The sequence below is a fragment of the Enoplosus armatus genome, chromosome 17 (assembly GCF_043641665.1).
Source record: "Enoplosus armatus isolate fEnoArm2 chromosome 17, fEnoArm2.hap1, whole genome shotgun sequence".
NCBI classification, from domain to species: Eukaryota; Metazoa; Chordata; class Actinopteri; order Centrarchiformes; family Enoplosidae; genus Enoplosus; species Enoplosus armatus.
This window is the reverse complement of record NC_092196.1, coordinates 18,681,931-18,699,209: the sequence shown is the minus strand read 5'-3', so window position 1 is coordinate 18,699,209 and position 17,279 is coordinate 18,681,931. Positions and strand designations below refer to the sequence as shown.

Sequence of the window (17,279 nt, the reverse complement as noted above, 5' to 3'; positions counted from 1 at the left end):
ATTATTGAGAGATGGACTAATACACTGTTACACACTGGTCTTTCATGCAATTGGTTGACAATAAGAAAAATATAGTACACTGTCAGCCCCAGCTTTATCCTTTAAAATGCTAACATTTAGTAGCATTAGCGTGTTGGACAAGTGGAACATTTGACTTGTAGGTGGTACTAAATGAAAGGTCAGGGGATCACCAAAGTCATTACGATTCGAGACCATGAATGTCTGCCAAATTTTATGGCAATCCAACCAATAGCTGTTTCACTCTGTTGTGTAATTGAAATAATATAATAATAATAACTGACATTCCCTAAAGCCACAGAGTCGGATTACTGTGGCCATTCTATATACCCACACTCCCAACAACAAGAAACCGAAAGCAAAGTGATGTTCCAACATTATATTCAGTAGCATAAATTAATATGGGACAGCTGGAATCTATACAATGTATATCTGCTAATCCATATGATCTCTATGTACAAAATAAACAACTGGCTTCTAGACCAACCCTGATAATTCCAGTATTTCCAGCTACATTTTATCAAATGCATTATGGACATTTACTTAGATTTTTTCCAAAAAAAAAAGAAAAAAAAATCACAATAGAAATGTCATTAGAAGTTAATCCAACAACGGTAAATTATGACACAAATATGCCATGCTGGGACAGGCTACAGTTTATATCAGATTACATCAAAACTAAATAGAAATATATGCTTCCAGTTTATGAAAATAAGTTGACAGTCAGTTCTGTTAGTGCTAAAGAAATTCATACAGCATGTTTTTCAGGTAATCGTGCTGTTGTTGAAACCTGTGCTTGTACTTTCCAGACACTTGATAAAATTAATACAATGGCAACTTTTCTAGAAGCTTATAACAAGCCCAAAACTTAATCTGTGCCTTCTGAATCACTCCACTCAATATTTCCCTCCTTGCTCAGCTCAGAGCTACAGTGGCCAGACTTAGTAGATCCTGTTTCAGAGTCTCTGTACAGTCGGCCTCTCTGGCAAGTCTGCGAAGGCAATCCCCAGCAAGGGAGGAGGACAAGAAGGGCCGAGGACAGTCCTGACAACCCAGCAGCAAAGACAGGCAGGCCCGACCCAGTGCAGGGTAGCTGTACCGCTGGGAAAACCAGTATACCTGGGGTAAGAGAGCAGCCAGGGCCCCACCTCCTGTACTGGTTTTTGAGGAAGAAAGAGAGTCCTGAGCTGCTGATTTCAGAAGCTGGGCTGAACTTTTCATCAAGTTCTTTGGTCTTAACTCTTCTGGCAGTGATTTGTCCACCGCTGACACACAGCTTGATTTGGAAACTGGAGTGACACTTTTGATTGTCTTATGATCCAAAGTTGTATTGAGTCCTCTGCTGGCCCTTTGAACTGTTCCGGCGAAAGAGGTTTTATTACCGTCTGTCTGGTGTAGGAAACTGTTTGGTTTCTTCGTCTGTCCTGGTAAACTTTCTGTTTGGACTTCAAAACCCGTCAACTCTAACTCAGATGTTCGATTAGCCAGGTTCTCCTCGGCAGACTCAAGGCCTTCTTGGTCCGTTTTAGGTGCAGCCTTTTCAGCGTTGTCCTCTGTGGGAGGTGATGCAGCTCGACTAGCCTTGGCGGAGCACGACAGCAGAAGAGAAACGCAGAGATCCTCCAACTCTCTCTGCAGCTCAGTCACCAAAAATCTGCACGCTCCAATCATCATCTCACCTAAAGCAGTTTTCTGGAAAGCCAAGTCATCTATTGAGTGATCCTCTGTCTCTTTTTGGCAGATCCCCAGTCCTTCAAGGACAAATGTGTCCAGAATCTGACAATGTCCTCTCCTCTGTCCTTCATCACTTTCCCTCGTTGTTTCTGTGTCCTTGGTGAGGCGACATCCATGCAGGTAATGCAGCACTGGTAGCAACATACCTGTGCTGACATCTTTAATGCGGATGGCTTCATCCGCGTTACCCTGAGCTTCTCCAAATCCACCTCTCAACAGAGCCCAAAAGTACTCAGAGCCAACCCCATCTGTCCCCTCCCCCCCAGCCACAGCCTCTCTGTTGGCTGGGACCTGAGTCCCATCATCCAGCAGCAAGAGGAGGTCAAAGTTCGAGACTCCATAAGGACAAATGTCAGCCAGGCGAGGCTTTTTCGAGGGAGGGGGTGAAACTGTGTCAACTTTACTGACTGACTGTGTTGCAACTGGATTTAGATGTTTTTTGTCAAGCTCCATTTTGGTGCCACCCATCAGGCTGGACAGGCATCCAATAAGGAGGGAGAAGTACAGCGAGTGGAGCTGAGAAGTCAGGCCTGAATGCGGTGAATTTAACCAATCAGAAAGCAACCTTCCACATTCAGAGGGGTGGTCTTCATCCACTACATCATCATCACAACCAAGAGGCTGCAGAGCCAAGAGCAGCCCACCACTGTCCAGAAGAAGTTTCTTCAACAGGGACTTGTTGCTGTTGGAGAAAAAGAGGGTCTGTAAAGCTCATATGTGGTCATTATTCTGGAACATCTTTGTAATGGAGTAAGTAAATACAAAACCATTAAATGAGTACATGGTAAATACAAAACCATTTACTAAATTACATGTAAACATTTCTGGAAAAAATGTTTTTAACAGGACGTAAAGTATATTTTTATCAGAATGCCCACTTTCTCTCCAGAATAGTAAACCAACAAATACAATTTCTAAGATCACTAACACTAAACTGAAGACAAAAAATATGGATATTATGGCATTAAAGAAATTTCATATACAGATTCTCATGATTGCTGAGCTAATTTTCATATAGATCTACTACTCACCTGCTGATTAATGGCAGAGACAGTGCACAGTTCATCTTGTCGGACTCAGAGCCTGACAGCATCACATGGGCAAGAACCCCAGAGCCGAATCCAGACTCACACTGGACACGCAGATTATTAAGAAGAGCATGACCTACAGAGACAGTCAGTGCACAATTATAAACTACTCTTGTATGAAATAAAAAATATAACAGGACATTTGGAAAGTTGGATAGGTGCGTAGGTGCTAGACCAATAATGTACATAATACTACTACCAATACAAGATTAATAAAATGTGAATAATCTGTAACTTTTATAAGGCAACAAGCAACTGTAGGTTTCACAGCAATTTTAAAACAGTTACAAATAATTCCTCTTAGCTGTTCTAACTTACCCAGTTGTTTTACTTTGGCTTTCACTCGGTCTGTCTGCCTCTCCTCTCCCTCAAATCCTCCCCCTCTCTGGCAGAGATGGTGACGAATCAGCGCGACCGAGCCGGTTCGGACCAGCGCCTGCAAACAGTTTGGGTTGCAGCTCAACCGGCAAAGCATACGGAGGCATCTGCTGCTGGGGTCCTGGTGCTGGGTGAGGTAGTAGAGCAAGCCTGACATGACACCTGAGCTGACCAGAGCAGCACTTGGGTCAGTGGCGTGGGAGAAGCGCGAGAGCAGCAGCAGGATGGGCGACTCAGGGGTCCAGGGTTCAGGGTGGTAGGGGTGATGGTAAGCCATCGGGCGGGGCACAGAGGGAGGGGTATCAAGAGTGACTTTAGTCAAACAAGCTGCTGAATGAGCACGATGCCTCCGTCTGTGAGGGGATGAGAACTTTGACGGAGAGACTGGTGTTTGGTTTGTTTTAGTGGGAGAGGAGATAGTGGAGGAACTGGGCTGGGTTTGGGGTAAGAGTGCACTGAAATGTTGAGGACTAGAGGGAGGCGGATCAGTGATTTTACATGAGGATGACGGTTGGGGCTGGGCCGAAGAGGACACAGGGGAAGGCTGAGCTGCCTTTTTAGAAGAGGAAGAGGCAGTAGGGTTGGATGGAGAAGAATTTTTAAGAGAGGACAGGGAATCAGGGTTTGGGGAGGAGGTTTGAGGGGATGAAGATGGTGGGATCTGAAGACTCCCCCATTCCCCTTCAACACCAGGGGAATCCAGCAGGTCCCCCTCTGAAGATATCAATCCCTCAGACACCAACCAGGACCTGAAGAGAAAGCAATAAGCATGTAGATAAACAATAGAAAATAGAATAATAATAAAAGAAGTCACAGGGAAAACAGATAAACCTGTACTTTTCATCTTCCATACCTGAGACTTAAAAAGCTCGATGAACATAGACCTTGCTCCCTACCAGCTTCTTCCTTCTTGCAGCCCTCAGGAGGAGGAAAGTCAAAGGAGTCAAAACATGACGAGGGCAGGAGCTCAGTGGGAGACATGCTGGAGGAGAGGCTAACATCCATCTTCTCAGCAGATTGTTCCTCACCTCTGGTGAGCTCAACTAGTCGTGCAACAAGCAGAGGGACCAGCCCTAACTCTTGCAACTGCTCCATAGCAGATTCATCAAAAACAAAGTCTACACAGGCCAGGATGGCTAGTCGGGAAATAGGATGACTCTGATGGGCAGCCAAAAAGCCAATTAGCACCTCCAATCCACCACTCTCCTTCACCTTAGCTCGGTTGACCGCCTCCTTGCAGCACAAGCACAGCGCCTTGAGGAAGACTCCAGACTTCAGTGGGTCCCGCTTGACCTCCTCAGTGAACTTCTGAATGACCCCCAGTGACCCCACAAGAGGGCGCAGGCAGCCTTGGGAGCACATGTTGGCCAGGGTTTTCAGTGCCAGCTCCTCAAAAGGTTTACCAGACTCCCCTGACGCCATGACACCGAGCTGAGAGAGGACTCCAGAACGGGACACCTCCCTGGCACATTCAATACCACAGCCCCGGGTCAGCTCGTGGAGGGTCCTGAGCGCCGCCCGCCTCAGAGCCTGGGGATACTCTGGAGCGATGAGAGGGGCGAGAGCAGATAAAGTCCCTTGGGTGAGCAGTGACAGCCGGTTAGAGGGTGTATCTGAGAGGTAGAGGAGAGCCCGAGCAGCCGACTGGGCGCACTCCAGTTTAGGACAGGGGTCTTTGGGTGGAGCAGCAGTGGGGGAGGACGGGCCAGAAGAAAGAGACACACAAAGGAGGAGAAGAGGAACACCACCTATAAAAAAAAAAAAGTTTGCTATCAGAGAACAAACAAGACACAAAAACATTTCACAGATCATAATAACCGTTTCTGTAAGCATTTTCATAAACATGTTTCTCTGACTCTGGTAATGTGAATAGACATTTCCTATTTTAGACACATGTGACCTCTGAAATCTTCTGAAGAGATGACAACACAGTTGGACCTCAGACATATTTCTGTGCATCCATTCCTTCTATAAAAAGATAATGATTGATGCAACTAACACTTATTTTCATTATTAATTAATTAATCTGACAATTATTTTCCTCAAATAAATCATTTGGTCCAGAAAACTGTGAAAATTAGTCCATATGTGATTATTCTTTCAAACCAACAGGTAATCAATATTATAACAATTACTACAATTCTGCTGCTACTGCAAAATATAATTTCCCCATCAAGTAGCATTCAACCTGCATCTGATTTTGATACTGAATACTGCCAGCTCAAAATTATGCAGTGAGACACACTGACATTTCAGACTTACCAGAAGAGTGGATGAGTGCAGAGCTCTCCGGATCCATGGCCAAGTTTCCCAAAGCCCGGGCAGCTCGGTTCTGGACCGTCTCCAGGGCCACATTTCTCTTCAGGATCTCCACTGAGACAGTCAAGAGAAAAAGAAAGATTACATGCCATTAATGTTGAAAATAACAACATTTTCAAAATTGATTTGATAAAAAGTCATCATTCTAAGATCAAATTCGTCATAAGACTGTAAAATGCCACTTACCTACAATACTTATTCCATCCAGTTTACGAACCTATAGAGGAAGACATTTTAATTTAACATTTTAACAGTTTCAGTTTGTGCTTTAATGAATAGAACGGCCAGTACCTTTTCTATTACTGAATTGATCTCACCTCTATACGTGTCTCCAGCTCAGTGCAGCAGTTTGCCAGTATGCTAAGAGCCAGGTCCAGGGTTTTCCTGGAGCACTCTGGGTGTTTGAGCAGGTCCAACAGTGGCTGGAGACCACCTTGAGTTCTGAATCTGGCAATACCGGCCTTGTCACCCTTGATGTGCTGTGTCCGGATAGCAACCAGGGCTCGCCACTGAGAGACTCTGGATTTCTTGTCCATGTCTCTGCCACCGCCTGAGTCAGCCTTGCAGTGCCCATGATGTTCAGCCCCTGATCCGGGTTTGGAGAGGTGTGCCAGGCACCAGGTCAAAGAAGACTCTGGTGATGATGGGAACCCTTCTCTGGAGGCTCGAGATTGTTTCCAGTCACCTTGAACAGGTGATGCAGCCATGGTCCCTCTGCCTCGCAGGCAGGTTCAATTATCTTAATTTTTTTCCTCTCAGTTAAGACAGATATTAAACACACTGTGGAGCATCACTGGATGCTTCCAGTGAAATACTGAGAAATTAAATAACATGTCCTTACGGATTAAATCGTTAGCCTGTTTACTCAACCGGTGAATGTGTGCTCTTAATGAGTTAATTCATATTTTTTCAAAGTTTCCGCAAAAATAACATTCTGGTGTGGTCAGAAAACTACAGATACCATGAAAAAGGAAAGTTGTACCACCTGACGCCGCACTCGCTGACGGGAGATGGAGTTCCAACAGCTTCGGTCCACTCCCTAAAAACAGGCCTACATCGTAAGAAGGCCGAACAAGCGTTATTCTACGTAATGGACATGTATTTGCTCAGTGTAACATATTTTTGCACATCAAATGACGAATTAAAGCTCTATTTGATCAATGTTTTGTTACCACTGGCCGAATATTTTTTGTGAAACAAAATCCAATCGCCTGTGTTAGCCGCTAACGCCATCTTTAGCCAAACAACAAAACAGGGGCGGTTGAGGGAGGGAGCAGGGACTGAAGAGGTGGGTCGGTAAGATATATGCTGGGACTTGTAGTTCAAATTTCGCTGCCTTTCACTTCCCCTGGTGCATTTCCTCCCTTTAAAAACTACATTCCCCGTGGCTGTGAAAAAAGTAGCTTGCATTAAATAAGTAGCAGCGTTTAGGGATTGTAGTTCAGTTGTTACACAGCAGAACTCAAAAGCCTGTTTGTGTCAACCACAACAGACTACACTTCCCGAGCGGCCAAATGACGTTGTTATAATCACCGTTTACCTCGATGCGAGAAAATGCATCGGTGCCTCTGAGAGGTTGTTAAATTCCACGATAGATACACCGCTAATTAAAATAAAAAACGACGTTGGTTGTAATTGTAATGGTTTAACAGCATGGAGGTAATCGAGACAATTGTGATACAAAGTAGTGAAGTGGAAGGAAAGGAAACGGTAGTGTCCAGTGTGGACACCGATAAGACCAAAGCAGGTTAGTACACGCAGCTTGAAGTTAAACTGATTCATCGTGTCATCGCATGAAGCGAGGAGGGCCTGATGAGTGCGCAGTCAGTGCCTATCGCAGTGGTTATAGGCATAAACCGTGATTCATTCAGTGTCAGTTACATCAATAATATGTCTCTAATTATATGTCGTCTGGTAACTTATTGCCTCAAATAGGTGTTTCAATCAGGCAAGCTGTAAATAAAATGAATAAACTTTCAAAACAGGTAAGAGATTTAGTGCAAGTTCATATAATTTATCAGCCAATTATATGATAAATCTTTGTTTTCTTCTGTAGAATTTATATGGACACTGCAGGCTACATGGCACCTTGTCAACACCCGACTTGAAATGGACCAGGCTTTTGACCAACCAGTATGCAAGAAAAAGAAACTTTGGGAGATGGTGGCAGAGAAAGTGAACACCAAACTGAGGGAGTCAGAGGTCACTGATGTCACAGTGAAGGCGTATGAGTGTGACCTCAAGTGGAGAAACATGCTGGCCACGTACAGGAAGAATGCTGAAAGGGCCAAGAGGCTTGGGGCGACCAGCGTCCACTGGGAGTTTTTCAAAGCCATGCACGAGGTCCTGGGTAAGAGCAGGGAGGAGATTGAAGCCCAGCGACGGGCCAAGCTCAGTGGGACGAGAGTGGGCAAGGCCATAGCCAACAAGAGGTTTACCCCTATCCTCCCTACACCTCCAACCACAGCTGCTCCCTGCTCTGCCCGGCCTCCACAGGACGTCCTACAGCTGTACATGGAGCTGCAAGAGAGGAAGATGAACATGTGGGCCCAGCAAAAAGCCCTAGAGGAGAGGAAGATAGAGGCCATTAATAACCTGGCCCAGGCCATCTCCAGCCTGGCTCAGAAGAACAGCACAGAGATGTCAAAGCATGGACATTAGGCTAAAAGAGACGTGAAGTGGATCTGAACTTCCATGTGTGCCGCTTGCTCTTACCAAAAACCTTTATGATACTGCACGAGGAAAACTGTTTGAGTATTTTTGTTATACACGTTTTAGATAGTTTGCACATTTTTACTGTTACAGTTTTAAGAATAGTTTGTCTAGTCTGAATTCTGTAGCGCTGAACAGCAGAAGTAGAGAATTCATATTTCAGAATGAAAGAAAATAAACATTTCAGGAAGGGGGCATATGAGACACAGACTCACATATCATACAGTGGACAGCTCTTATTTATACTGCAAGCGGATTACATACCTCCCCAAAGTGGTCCTTTTCTGTCGATGTCCCACTGGGTGTAATCAACACTCATTTTTATACCAAAAGAGAAGAGTGAATTATGGTTGGCTGATGTTGGAGAATAAGAAAAACTAAATTATTACTCACAAATAAGCTTAACACAGGCAGCCTACCATCACTGTACCAGTTATTGATATCAAATATCAACAACCTATGCAAGAGTAGAACATGTTATTTTTTTATGCGGGCCCCATAAACAAGTAAAATTAAACATTCATAAACAAGCTAACAGAAATGATCATGGCATGATTACGATCATTGCTCAAGAGAAGTCATAGTTAGACTAAAACTTCATAGATTATTATTCTTAAGAGGTATCAATAACAGTATTCATACACATGCTTGAACTGTTAATGTATTATAATATACTTTTTTTTTATCAGACAGTATGAACAACTTCATGTAATGTGTTCCAATAAATAGACCTGCAATAAATACCTATGTGAATGTTCTGTGTTACATGTTACATATTTGGCAGTGGACAGAGTATTAGAAACACTATCTCTTGACTGTTTTATTATGAAAGTTTTACCGGATATATTGTTATCAGTTGTCAGGTCATCACTTTCAAAGTAAATTTGAGTGATCAAAAATAATAAATTATACTATTCATTTACTTATTTGTCCTTTACTGGAAAATTGTCACATGTTCCTTTTGGCCCCCCATGGTTTCCAAGAGCCTGGAAATCTCATTTCTCAAAATCTCAAAAATCAACACTGTTTTCAGTGGATGTTATTTGTGTTTGCTCCATTACAGTGTTACTTACCAGTAAGCTGCCATTACAGACACAGTTTATTGGTTGCAACATAAGAACATTAGAAATACAGCAAACATCTCCCTGTTTTCTAATAGTAGTAATATGTTGTGTGCAGAAAGACCCAGACAGCAGATATTCTGTTAAAATAAACTTTTATATTACAGAACTGTTAATTTACATCTATGAACACAAGTTTCCTAACAGGCCTCGTCACATCATGCACTCAAAGTTTCTAAACAACAAATCTGAGATGGCGTCACGTCTGTGTACACCCTCGTCATCTACCTCCCCCTCTCCCTCTTGAGTTATGGCTTCCTCTTTCTCAACTTCTCCTAGAACCACTTGTCCCATGTCCAAAAACACATTGTGCAACACACAGGCGGTCATCACAACAGCTCTGGCTCGATCGTAGTTTCCAATATCCAGATACCTGAGCCTTTGAAATCTGGCTCTCAGGTTGGCAACAGCCTGATCCAGGATGTGAAAATGTTCCTCCAACATCTTGTTGAAGGCCTCCTCTCTTGGTCCGTGACTTGCTGAGTAAGGAGTTAAAATCTGAGAAGTGAGCAGGTAGCCGGCTCTGGCCACGAGGCAGGAGCCAGAGGGCATCAGTTCAGGATGCTGTTTGAGTTTGTCTCTCAAAGCGCTGCCTCTGTCCACGTCTGATCCTTTACTGATTCTGCAGTGTAGGAACCGGCCCTTACGGTCGCATACAAGCTGAAGGTTTAGCCAGGAGTCGGGATGGGCCTCCTTCTTCATCCTCTTCACCTCAGGCACTTCGCTCTCCACATCATGTTTCCCTATTGGCAGGCGGATAGGGATGCGGGTGTCTCCCAACACTCCCAGGACCCGAGGGACACCTTGCTGCTCCTCCTCCACCACCTGCTCCTTCTCTGGAACAGAAAGTGGGAAAAGGGCCTCTACAGCCTCTCTGCCTGGAGAGTAGAGAGGAAATACCACCATTATTATCATTTTCAACCCTTTTTTTTGCATTGAAATAAATAACAACATTGCATTTATCATCCAACAAATCTCCCACAAAACACTGAAATCAACCCACCGACTGGCCATCTGATGAGCATTTCTTCCAGCATGTTGATGCGCTCGCAGAAAGAAAAGAAGATCCTGTGGATGTTTCCCTTCTCCAAGTGGAAGCGGCGGGACACAGAGCGGTAGCTGACACGCTCAGAGAGCAGAGTGAGGGACAGCAGGACAGTGTGGGACAGGGATAAGCGAGCCCGTCCGGCCATTCGAGCCCTGGATTTGGAGTTTTGAAGCAGGTCTGCGATGTGCTGATGAGAGAAAAAAAGAAGAAAATAATGTTATGGTAGCCAACGTCAGTCGGTCAGGAGATTTAACAGGTACAGGTAACAGGTGAAATTCACAATCGTATCACAGTGGGATCATAACAATGGGGACAATAGTAACAAATGATAACTCTCAAAGAGTGTATCTCACAGGACTGACAGCAGAAAAAACAGCTTGCTGTTCAGTGGAGGAGGACGCTTGGATGAAGGCAGAAATAGTTCAAATTTGGTCTGAAGTGGCACAAAAAAATGTTTAATTTTGTTAAACATTTGATTAAATGTTTTTAATATGTATGTATATTTATGTGTATGTGCAGATATATCTGTATATTTATATAGTAAATAAATATTACTAGCAAAATGTCGTTGCTATGGTAAAGTGAAAATTGTGGCTTTGGGGTTGAAATAATTCCACTTATTTCTAGCGCAGTTTCACTCGGCAAAATAAGATTAATATATCACTAAACCAGTTCATAGAAAAACACTTGAGAATATCCTTCAAGTGTTTATGTACACTGCAGACAAGTACAATGATCTTGCTCCCTTTGACAGATTTGTAAACATACTAACAGTCAGATTTGTTAGTAAACCAGATCACTGCAGACAGACTGAGAAGTTACCTTAACTGCAGCACTGTCTACAGTGTCTTGCGGTTCTCGGGACTCTGATGTCTCTTCCTCTGAGGGACTGGATGTTGTCGTCTGTAACACTTGGGGCTGCACATTAGCTTGACTCTGTAGTAACTGTACGTATATAGTAGGAGGAGGCTGACTTTTGAGTTTTGCTATCAGTTCGGCCTCCAAGATCTCTTCCACAGACTGGTCCAGCCGCTGCTCCAGCTCGCCCGGAGACAGAGGCTGCCACTCTCGCTCCACCATGTCCAGCACGGCTCTGCCCGCCGATAAAACATACTCACTGACGTCCATTTGTCTTGGTGATTGGTAGTCTATGTTCGCATAGTCTTTGTTAAGCCAGAGGTGATCATGGCTTCATACATGGAGCAGTTAATAAAGTTATTCGTCCAGTTCCTGCATACACAGAAATAGAGAACTATCGTTGCTAACAAAATGCTAAGCTTGCTTGCTAGCTAACGTATGCTGCCTTCATGTGCTGTCGGAAATTGTTGGTCGGCCAAAATAAGCAAACGTCAACTTGGGTTATTGTGACGGGCATTTATCACCATTTTACTGACCAAACTCTTAATTGATTGAGAACAATCAACAACATAATTTTTCATTAATATCTTTAGTTTCCGTCCTAATTGATTTACTTTTCACACACCTTTGCACATATTGCTGACTTTTTTACTAGTTCTCCCAATATAAGCTAATAGACAAGAGCAGATCACAACCACAAATTGTTGCCGTACATGCACGTCACCCCACCCTAGTGATGGTACAAGCCATCTCATGACTGGTTGCAGGTGTTTTCATTTCTAAAAAGATCAAATGGCAGTCACTGCTACTGTTGTTATTGTACATTATTGTATATGGCTCTAGAGTCTAGAATTAGCGCTTTATGAAAACACTTTACGAGACAGCTGTTGCTTAAAAATGTAATGCAAACTCAATAATTGATAGTATTCCTCCAACTGTGTACAAAATAATACACTATTGTGTTAATAGTTACCATCGACTACAAGATCATACAAAAACACCACAGTGCACAGGGGTGAAAAACAATTGTTTTAATGTTAAATCAGTTACAAGTGCAACTTTGATCATGTCCCACTGTTTAACAGCCTCAAATTGCGAATGCGGTAATGTCAACAATTTCAGTCAACACCCCCAGGTTAGAATATACTTGCCTGTTGTAACTAATGGAGGATTTTTGTTTTTTAAGTGTAGTTTTCTAGATCATGAGACCCAGTGCTATACTTTAATTTGACGTTTTGATGTAGAGAGTTGTTCATTTCTGATTCACCTTTACTTTTAGGAAAACAATGTGTATTAAGGTATTAATGGTGTATAATACAACACAAGCTGCAGCAAGAACTTAACCTAAATGGGCAGTGATTCTGGGATAATGGCGAGTCAAATGTGCAGCCCACTACTCACAGGTACAGCTCATAACTCAACACATGACAAACTACCTGTTTAACTTGAAATGGTTTAGGTTTATAACTCATAAGCATCTCCGAGATGTCATGAGCTACAATTAAACATTGGAGAGGAAAGTCCCCCCCTTTGTTGGTAAGGTAAAATAAAAAAAATCACTGTTAATTATTTTTTGATTGCTGCCATGCCTGTCGGTCATTTTGTTTTCAACACTAGGTCCACGCCAGCGTTACATGTGTTGTAGATACCCACGACTGAGTGCATTCAGTCATTCTGTGAGCAGCTACAGTATGAAAACTACATCTACTGATAAGTAAAGTACCAAGAAATGTTCATCTTAATGCCGGATCTTCTGCCAACATGTGAATCTATTTTATTTCAGATTCATATTGTTCAAAAGTTTTTGAAATACAGATAGTAACTTAGAAATTCACAAACTCCTACCTATTGTTGTAACACATATCCAGGCCAAAGACCAAAAACATGTTAAATCCTAGTAATAGTTTAATAAAGAAACACACAAACATAAAAGCCTAAAAATGTCACACCTTGTCAACTCCCACCTTTAAGCCAGCAAAATAAAAAACAGTAAGGCAGCAATAACCTTACCCCAAATAAAGACTAGAATTAATTAAATACGAGGTACAATTCTTTACGTTCAGCCTTTACCAATCTCATGGATGACTGACAGTGTCGTGACAAGTCCGTCAGGTATCTCTGAAGGGTCTTGTGTGAAATTATCAATTTATCTAGCATGCGTTCACCGATTTCAGAACAAATGAACCACTTTGAAGCACCTGCCCTCAAATTTACAAGGGGAATCCGTGTTTGTAATTGTTTATGCCCAGCTGAAGATCTGTCGTAGGCAAGTAAAACTCACCCCGAGACATCACTTCCCAAAATTCAACCCCTCCCTCCCCCGTGCATTCTCCCTCTGACCCCCTGTGCGTCCCTCTCGTTTCCCAGCCCCCTCCCTCACTGTACAGCCTGCTCGTTGGCCGTGCTGCCCGAGTCCTGGGGCTTCATGACGTCAGGGAGCTCTGGGGGAGTGGAGAAAGACTCAATCCTCAGCTGCTCAAATGAATCATCTGAGAGAACGACAGAGAGAGAGAGAGACAACAGTGAAAAGACAGAGAATGGGATACATAACACAAGTACATCAGATCAAAGCTACTAAAGTTTAAAACAACCTTTTCAGCTCAGACTGAGCTAAGAGTGGCTTGAAATAAAACAAGTAAATAAATGTTGCACTAACACACTAACTGAAAATGGTCTAATATGGGGTTGAATACAGGGTGAACTACTTACCACTCAGACGGAAAGCTAATCCCACCGTGGCTGGGGCCTGAGGTCGGGCTGTTTGATTTGTGAAGCCACAATTTCCAAGAGTTTGACCATCGTTAAGCATTACATCATCCTGGGAAGACAATTTTTACATGATAAAAAGTAGTGTAGAGGCAGCTGTGCATTCACTACGGTGTTATTTTTCACATTACACACTGCACATTATCAGCCTTTTCAGAGGTGGTGTTCAATGCGTCTGAAGAGATTCAGGAGACCAAGTTGCCAGTGCAGCAAATTTTGTGATGTAGTAAAATGGGTGAGAATTAATTTCTCACAATGCTCTCTGTTGTGAAGACTACTTGCATTCCTCCTGTTCCTGTTGCAACATCAAAAAAACTAATAATAAATATCCACTAATTAAAAACAGACATCTTATTTTTATCAATTAAACAAACAAACTATTGTATTTCATGAAAATATATTAAAATCCAATATTACTATACAACAGTCCTGCAACATTGCACACATAGGTCTAATACAAGCAGAGATTAAATTAAAAAGATGATTAATTCATAAACGGTATTAGGACTGCAACTAACGATTATTTTCTTTCTTTTTTTTCAATTAATCATTGAGAATATAAAATGTTGAAAAATAGTAAAACAATAACAATTTCTCCAAGCCCATGGTGATGTCTTCAACTAGCTTGTTTTGTCTAACCAAAAATCCAAAACCAAAATATATTCAATTTACTGTCATATAAAAACCACATTTGAGAAGAAAATAAGAAGAAATACTTGGCATTTTAGCTTGAAAAATGACTGAACAATGAATTGATTAATAATAGTTGGTAATTAATTTTCTGTCGTTCGACTAATCAATTAAATCGACTAATAGTTGCAGCTCTAAACGGTATAGCTAATTCCTAGAACGCAGACAAATTTTTATTGTTTCACAGTATATATTTTCATAACGCTCACCCCTACACTCTCCTCTATCTGACAGAGCTAAAGCATTGCTCAGGCGGTTATGAGCAACAATAACAACAACAACCCAAGACCCTGTTACACTAATAATAACAATTACACTAATAACTCAGTTTACAGACAGTTCAACAAGGGAAGAGCAAAGTTTTGAGTAACAATTAAAAGTACAATTTTGCCAAGACCGAAATGTTATTACAAATCTCCCAACGGAGAAAGTTCTGTTCCAGGTAATTTACCTTATAAAGCCTCTGATCTTCAGGTGGCCTCTTTAAAATGCCTTCCACAATGCGCTTTAGTTCATAGACTGTGGTAGACTCTTTGGCATCTGTGAAGATGGTCGTCTTGTGACGTCGGATCATTAGAAACACATCCTGAAGTGAGATCAAATGACATAGGAAGGAGTGGAAATGAGACACTGATGAGTCCCAAGAACATCCACATCAGAAAAACTTGTAACCTTGTAAATACCGTTTTCTCAGACATGATGCTGTAAACCCCTGGAGGCACACGGTGGTATTTTAATGAGGTTCTAGCAAAGCTAGAAAAACAACCAGGACTTAAGATATGCTGCATTATAGTAACATCCCATTGTTCATTTCAAACCCATAAGCCCCACTAAGGAATAAAGCTATTTTGGAGTAAAGACAAATAACTCATAATCTACCCATTACTGGTCATCTCCATGGTAAAAGCTCCAGAAAGTGTCTGTTTCCATAAGCAGATAGATGCTTCATCATTTGCAAACATTGATCGATTAAAGCACTGGGGTGATGTGCAACTTACTGTAGGTGGGTTTTGATCAAAACACCTACAGTATACTTACCACTGAACCACCACGCTAAAGGATGCCCAAGCAAAGCCCTAACAGTTCTTGATGAATTTGTTTGACGCAGATAAAGTTTCTTGTTTATGTATTTAAACTGCCTTTATGAGCCAGGTCATAACTCTACAGGGTTAATAAGTTGTGTGGCAGCAGAAGTGGTGAAGCTGTCCCTGAGAGTTTTCTAATAAGTTCAAATAGTTGATAAGTCGGTTTAGGTTTATTAAAAAAAAAAAACCCACAGCTCGACTCCATAACGTCACACCAAGGCGTTTAAAGACCCACGGCGCGGCAGCTGCTAGCTTGCGTCATGACGAGCTAGTAGCTAGAAGCTGTGGCTACTAAGGTTCAACCAACTGTTAGCTGAAGTAGCTTGCTCAATAGCCAAATTGTGGGCCCCCAAACTACCACGTACTAAACACACTATGTTGAAACCTGCCTAGTGTTAAATAATTTAATGTCTACATTGTTAATGCCATTCAAGTAAATTAATCTAAGTTGTTTCATAGATTATAACGTTACCCGAGCTATAGCAGCAACTGACAACTTTAGCTAGTTAGCTTATTTACGTTTAGCTAGCCATTTGATCAAAAGCAAAGTTTGTTGGTTGAGCTGTCACTTATCCAAAACAATGGTAATTTATATGCCCTTTTGTCTGGTCCCTTCTCCGCCAACCCTGCTATCGACTTGAGCATTATAATGCAATGTACAGCTAGCGTGAGCAAGTGTGTTGACGTTAACCAACGTAGGAAAGCTAACCCACGATAGCAAGGGTTAGCTAAACAAAGGCATCAGCATTTGGATGATCATTTTCTGTAACAAGCTTGGTTCAGATACTGACAGTACACATTTTAACGCTTAGGGAAATACTTAATTACTAACTAAAGTAAGGTTTGGCTAGTCAACAGGCCACTACATTTTAAGCTATATCTGTTTTCCTCACTCACCATCTCTTGCGGTTGGTTGCCCACAGAAAAAAAAAACACCTCCACTGCACAGCGACAACTGTGAGATCACAGCAGCACCAAGACAGCAACAGCTGCAACTCCAAAAGCATCCAGCAGATGGCGATACCTGAACTTTTGACGTTTTTTAATAGTGAATTGCCACCGGGTGGAGCATTATCACCACCAACCACAGACTCAAAATTGTTCTGAGTACAGTACTTGAGTAAATGTATTTAGTCACTTTCAACCACTGGACCTAGTCTAATCCTAACTAACCAAACACTCATCTTTCCTACTTTTCCCAAGTGATCTTCCCACTCCTACCTCTGAATCCATTATTAGGGGACCTAATTGGGTTGCAAAATCTCACAGTTGTAAGTTGCAGCTCAATATACTAGCACAATTCAACAAAGAATGCCTTAAAGTATTTTCTCATGGAGCTCCCTTTGTACACTTCTGTAGGATCAATGCCCTTTTAACCACACTGAACAGAGCTCCACGTCAGACCAATTATAAACCTTCCTCATGCCTCCCTCCCTGGTGAAACAAAAAGGTGTTTCTTTTC

The 17,279-nt window shown here is 42.2% G+C and overlaps 3 protein-coding genes across 3 annotated transcripts; all 3 read right to left on the bottom strand.

Annotated features, from left to right (window-relative positions):
- Positions 1–388: 388 nt before the first annotated feature.
- On the bottom strand, positions 389–6,244 carry armc5 (armadillo repeat containing 5). The gene is made up of 8 exons (XM_070923001.1): positions 5,855–6,244; positions 5,724–5,754; positions 5,481–5,591; positions 4,072–4,966; positions 3,742–3,967; positions 3,159–3,651; positions 2,784–2,916; positions 389–2,434 (listed from the first exon to the last, which is right to left on the bottom strand). The coding sequence occupies exons 1-8, from the start codon at positions 6,242–6,244 to the stop codon at positions 934–936; spliced, it is 3,780 nt and encodes a 1,259-aa protein (XP_070779102.1). The 3' UTR covers positions 389–933.
- Positions 6,245–9,505: 3,261 nt separating this feature from the next.
- Positions 9,506–11,546, bottom strand: LOC139300777 (putative nuclease HARBI1). The gene is made up of 3 exons (XM_070923963.1): positions 11,241–11,546; positions 10,374–10,605; positions 9,506–10,248 (listed from the first exon to the last, which is right to left on the bottom strand). Exons 1-3 carry the CDS (start codon positions 11,544–11,546, stop codon positions 9,524–9,526), a joined length of 1,263 nt encoding a protein of 420 aa, XP_070780064.1. The 3' UTR covers positions 9,506–9,523.
- Positions 11,547–13,645: 2,099 nt separating this feature from the next.
- Positions 13,646–16,762, bottom strand: elob (elongin B). The gene is made up of 4 exons (XM_070923668.1): positions 16,715–16,762; positions 15,184–15,318; positions 13,986–14,094; positions 13,646–13,765 (listed from the first exon to the last, which is right to left on the bottom strand). Exons 1-4 carry the CDS (start codon positions 16,715–16,717, stop codon positions 13,653–13,655), a joined length of 360 nt encoding a protein of 119 aa, XP_070779769.1. The 5' UTR covers positions 16,718–16,762; the 3' UTR covers positions 13,646–13,652.
- Positions 16,763–17,279: the final 517 nt, after the last annotated feature.

Coding starts and splice junctions, on each gene's coding strand:
- armc5 (XM_070923001.1), bottom strand. CDS start 6,244: ATGGCTGCATCACCTGTTCAAGGTGACTGGAAACAATCTCGAGCCTCC. Junction 2,917..3,158: donor AGCCAAAGTAAAACAACTGG/GTAAGTTAGAAC, acceptor CTGTCTCTGTAG/GTCATGCTCTTCTTAATAAT. Junction 2,435..2,783: donor TCTCTGCCATTAATCAGCAG/GTGAGTAGTAGA, acceptor TTTCTCCAACAG/CAACAAGTCCCTGTTGAAGA.
- LOC139300777 (XM_070923963.1), bottom strand. CDS start 11,546: ATGGACGTCAGTGAGTATGTTTTATCGGCGGGCAGAGCCGTGCTGGAC. Junction 10,606..11,240: donor TAGACAGTGCTGCAGTTAAG/GTAACTTCTCAG, acceptor TTCTCTCATCAG/CACATCGCAGACCTGCTTCA. Junction 10,249..10,373: donor GCTCATCAGATGGCCAGTCG/GTGGGTTGATTT, acceptor TCTACTCTCCAG/GCAGAGAGGCTGTAGAGGCC.
- elob (XM_070923668.1), bottom strand. Junction 14,095..15,183: donor AAGATCAGAGGCTTTATAAG/GTAAATTACCTG, acceptor TTGTCTTCCCAG/GATGATGTAATGCTTAACGA. Junction 13,766..13,985: donor ATTAGCTTTCCGTCTGAGTG/GTAAGTAGTTCA, acceptor TCGTTCTCTCAG/ATGATTCATTTGAGCAGCTG.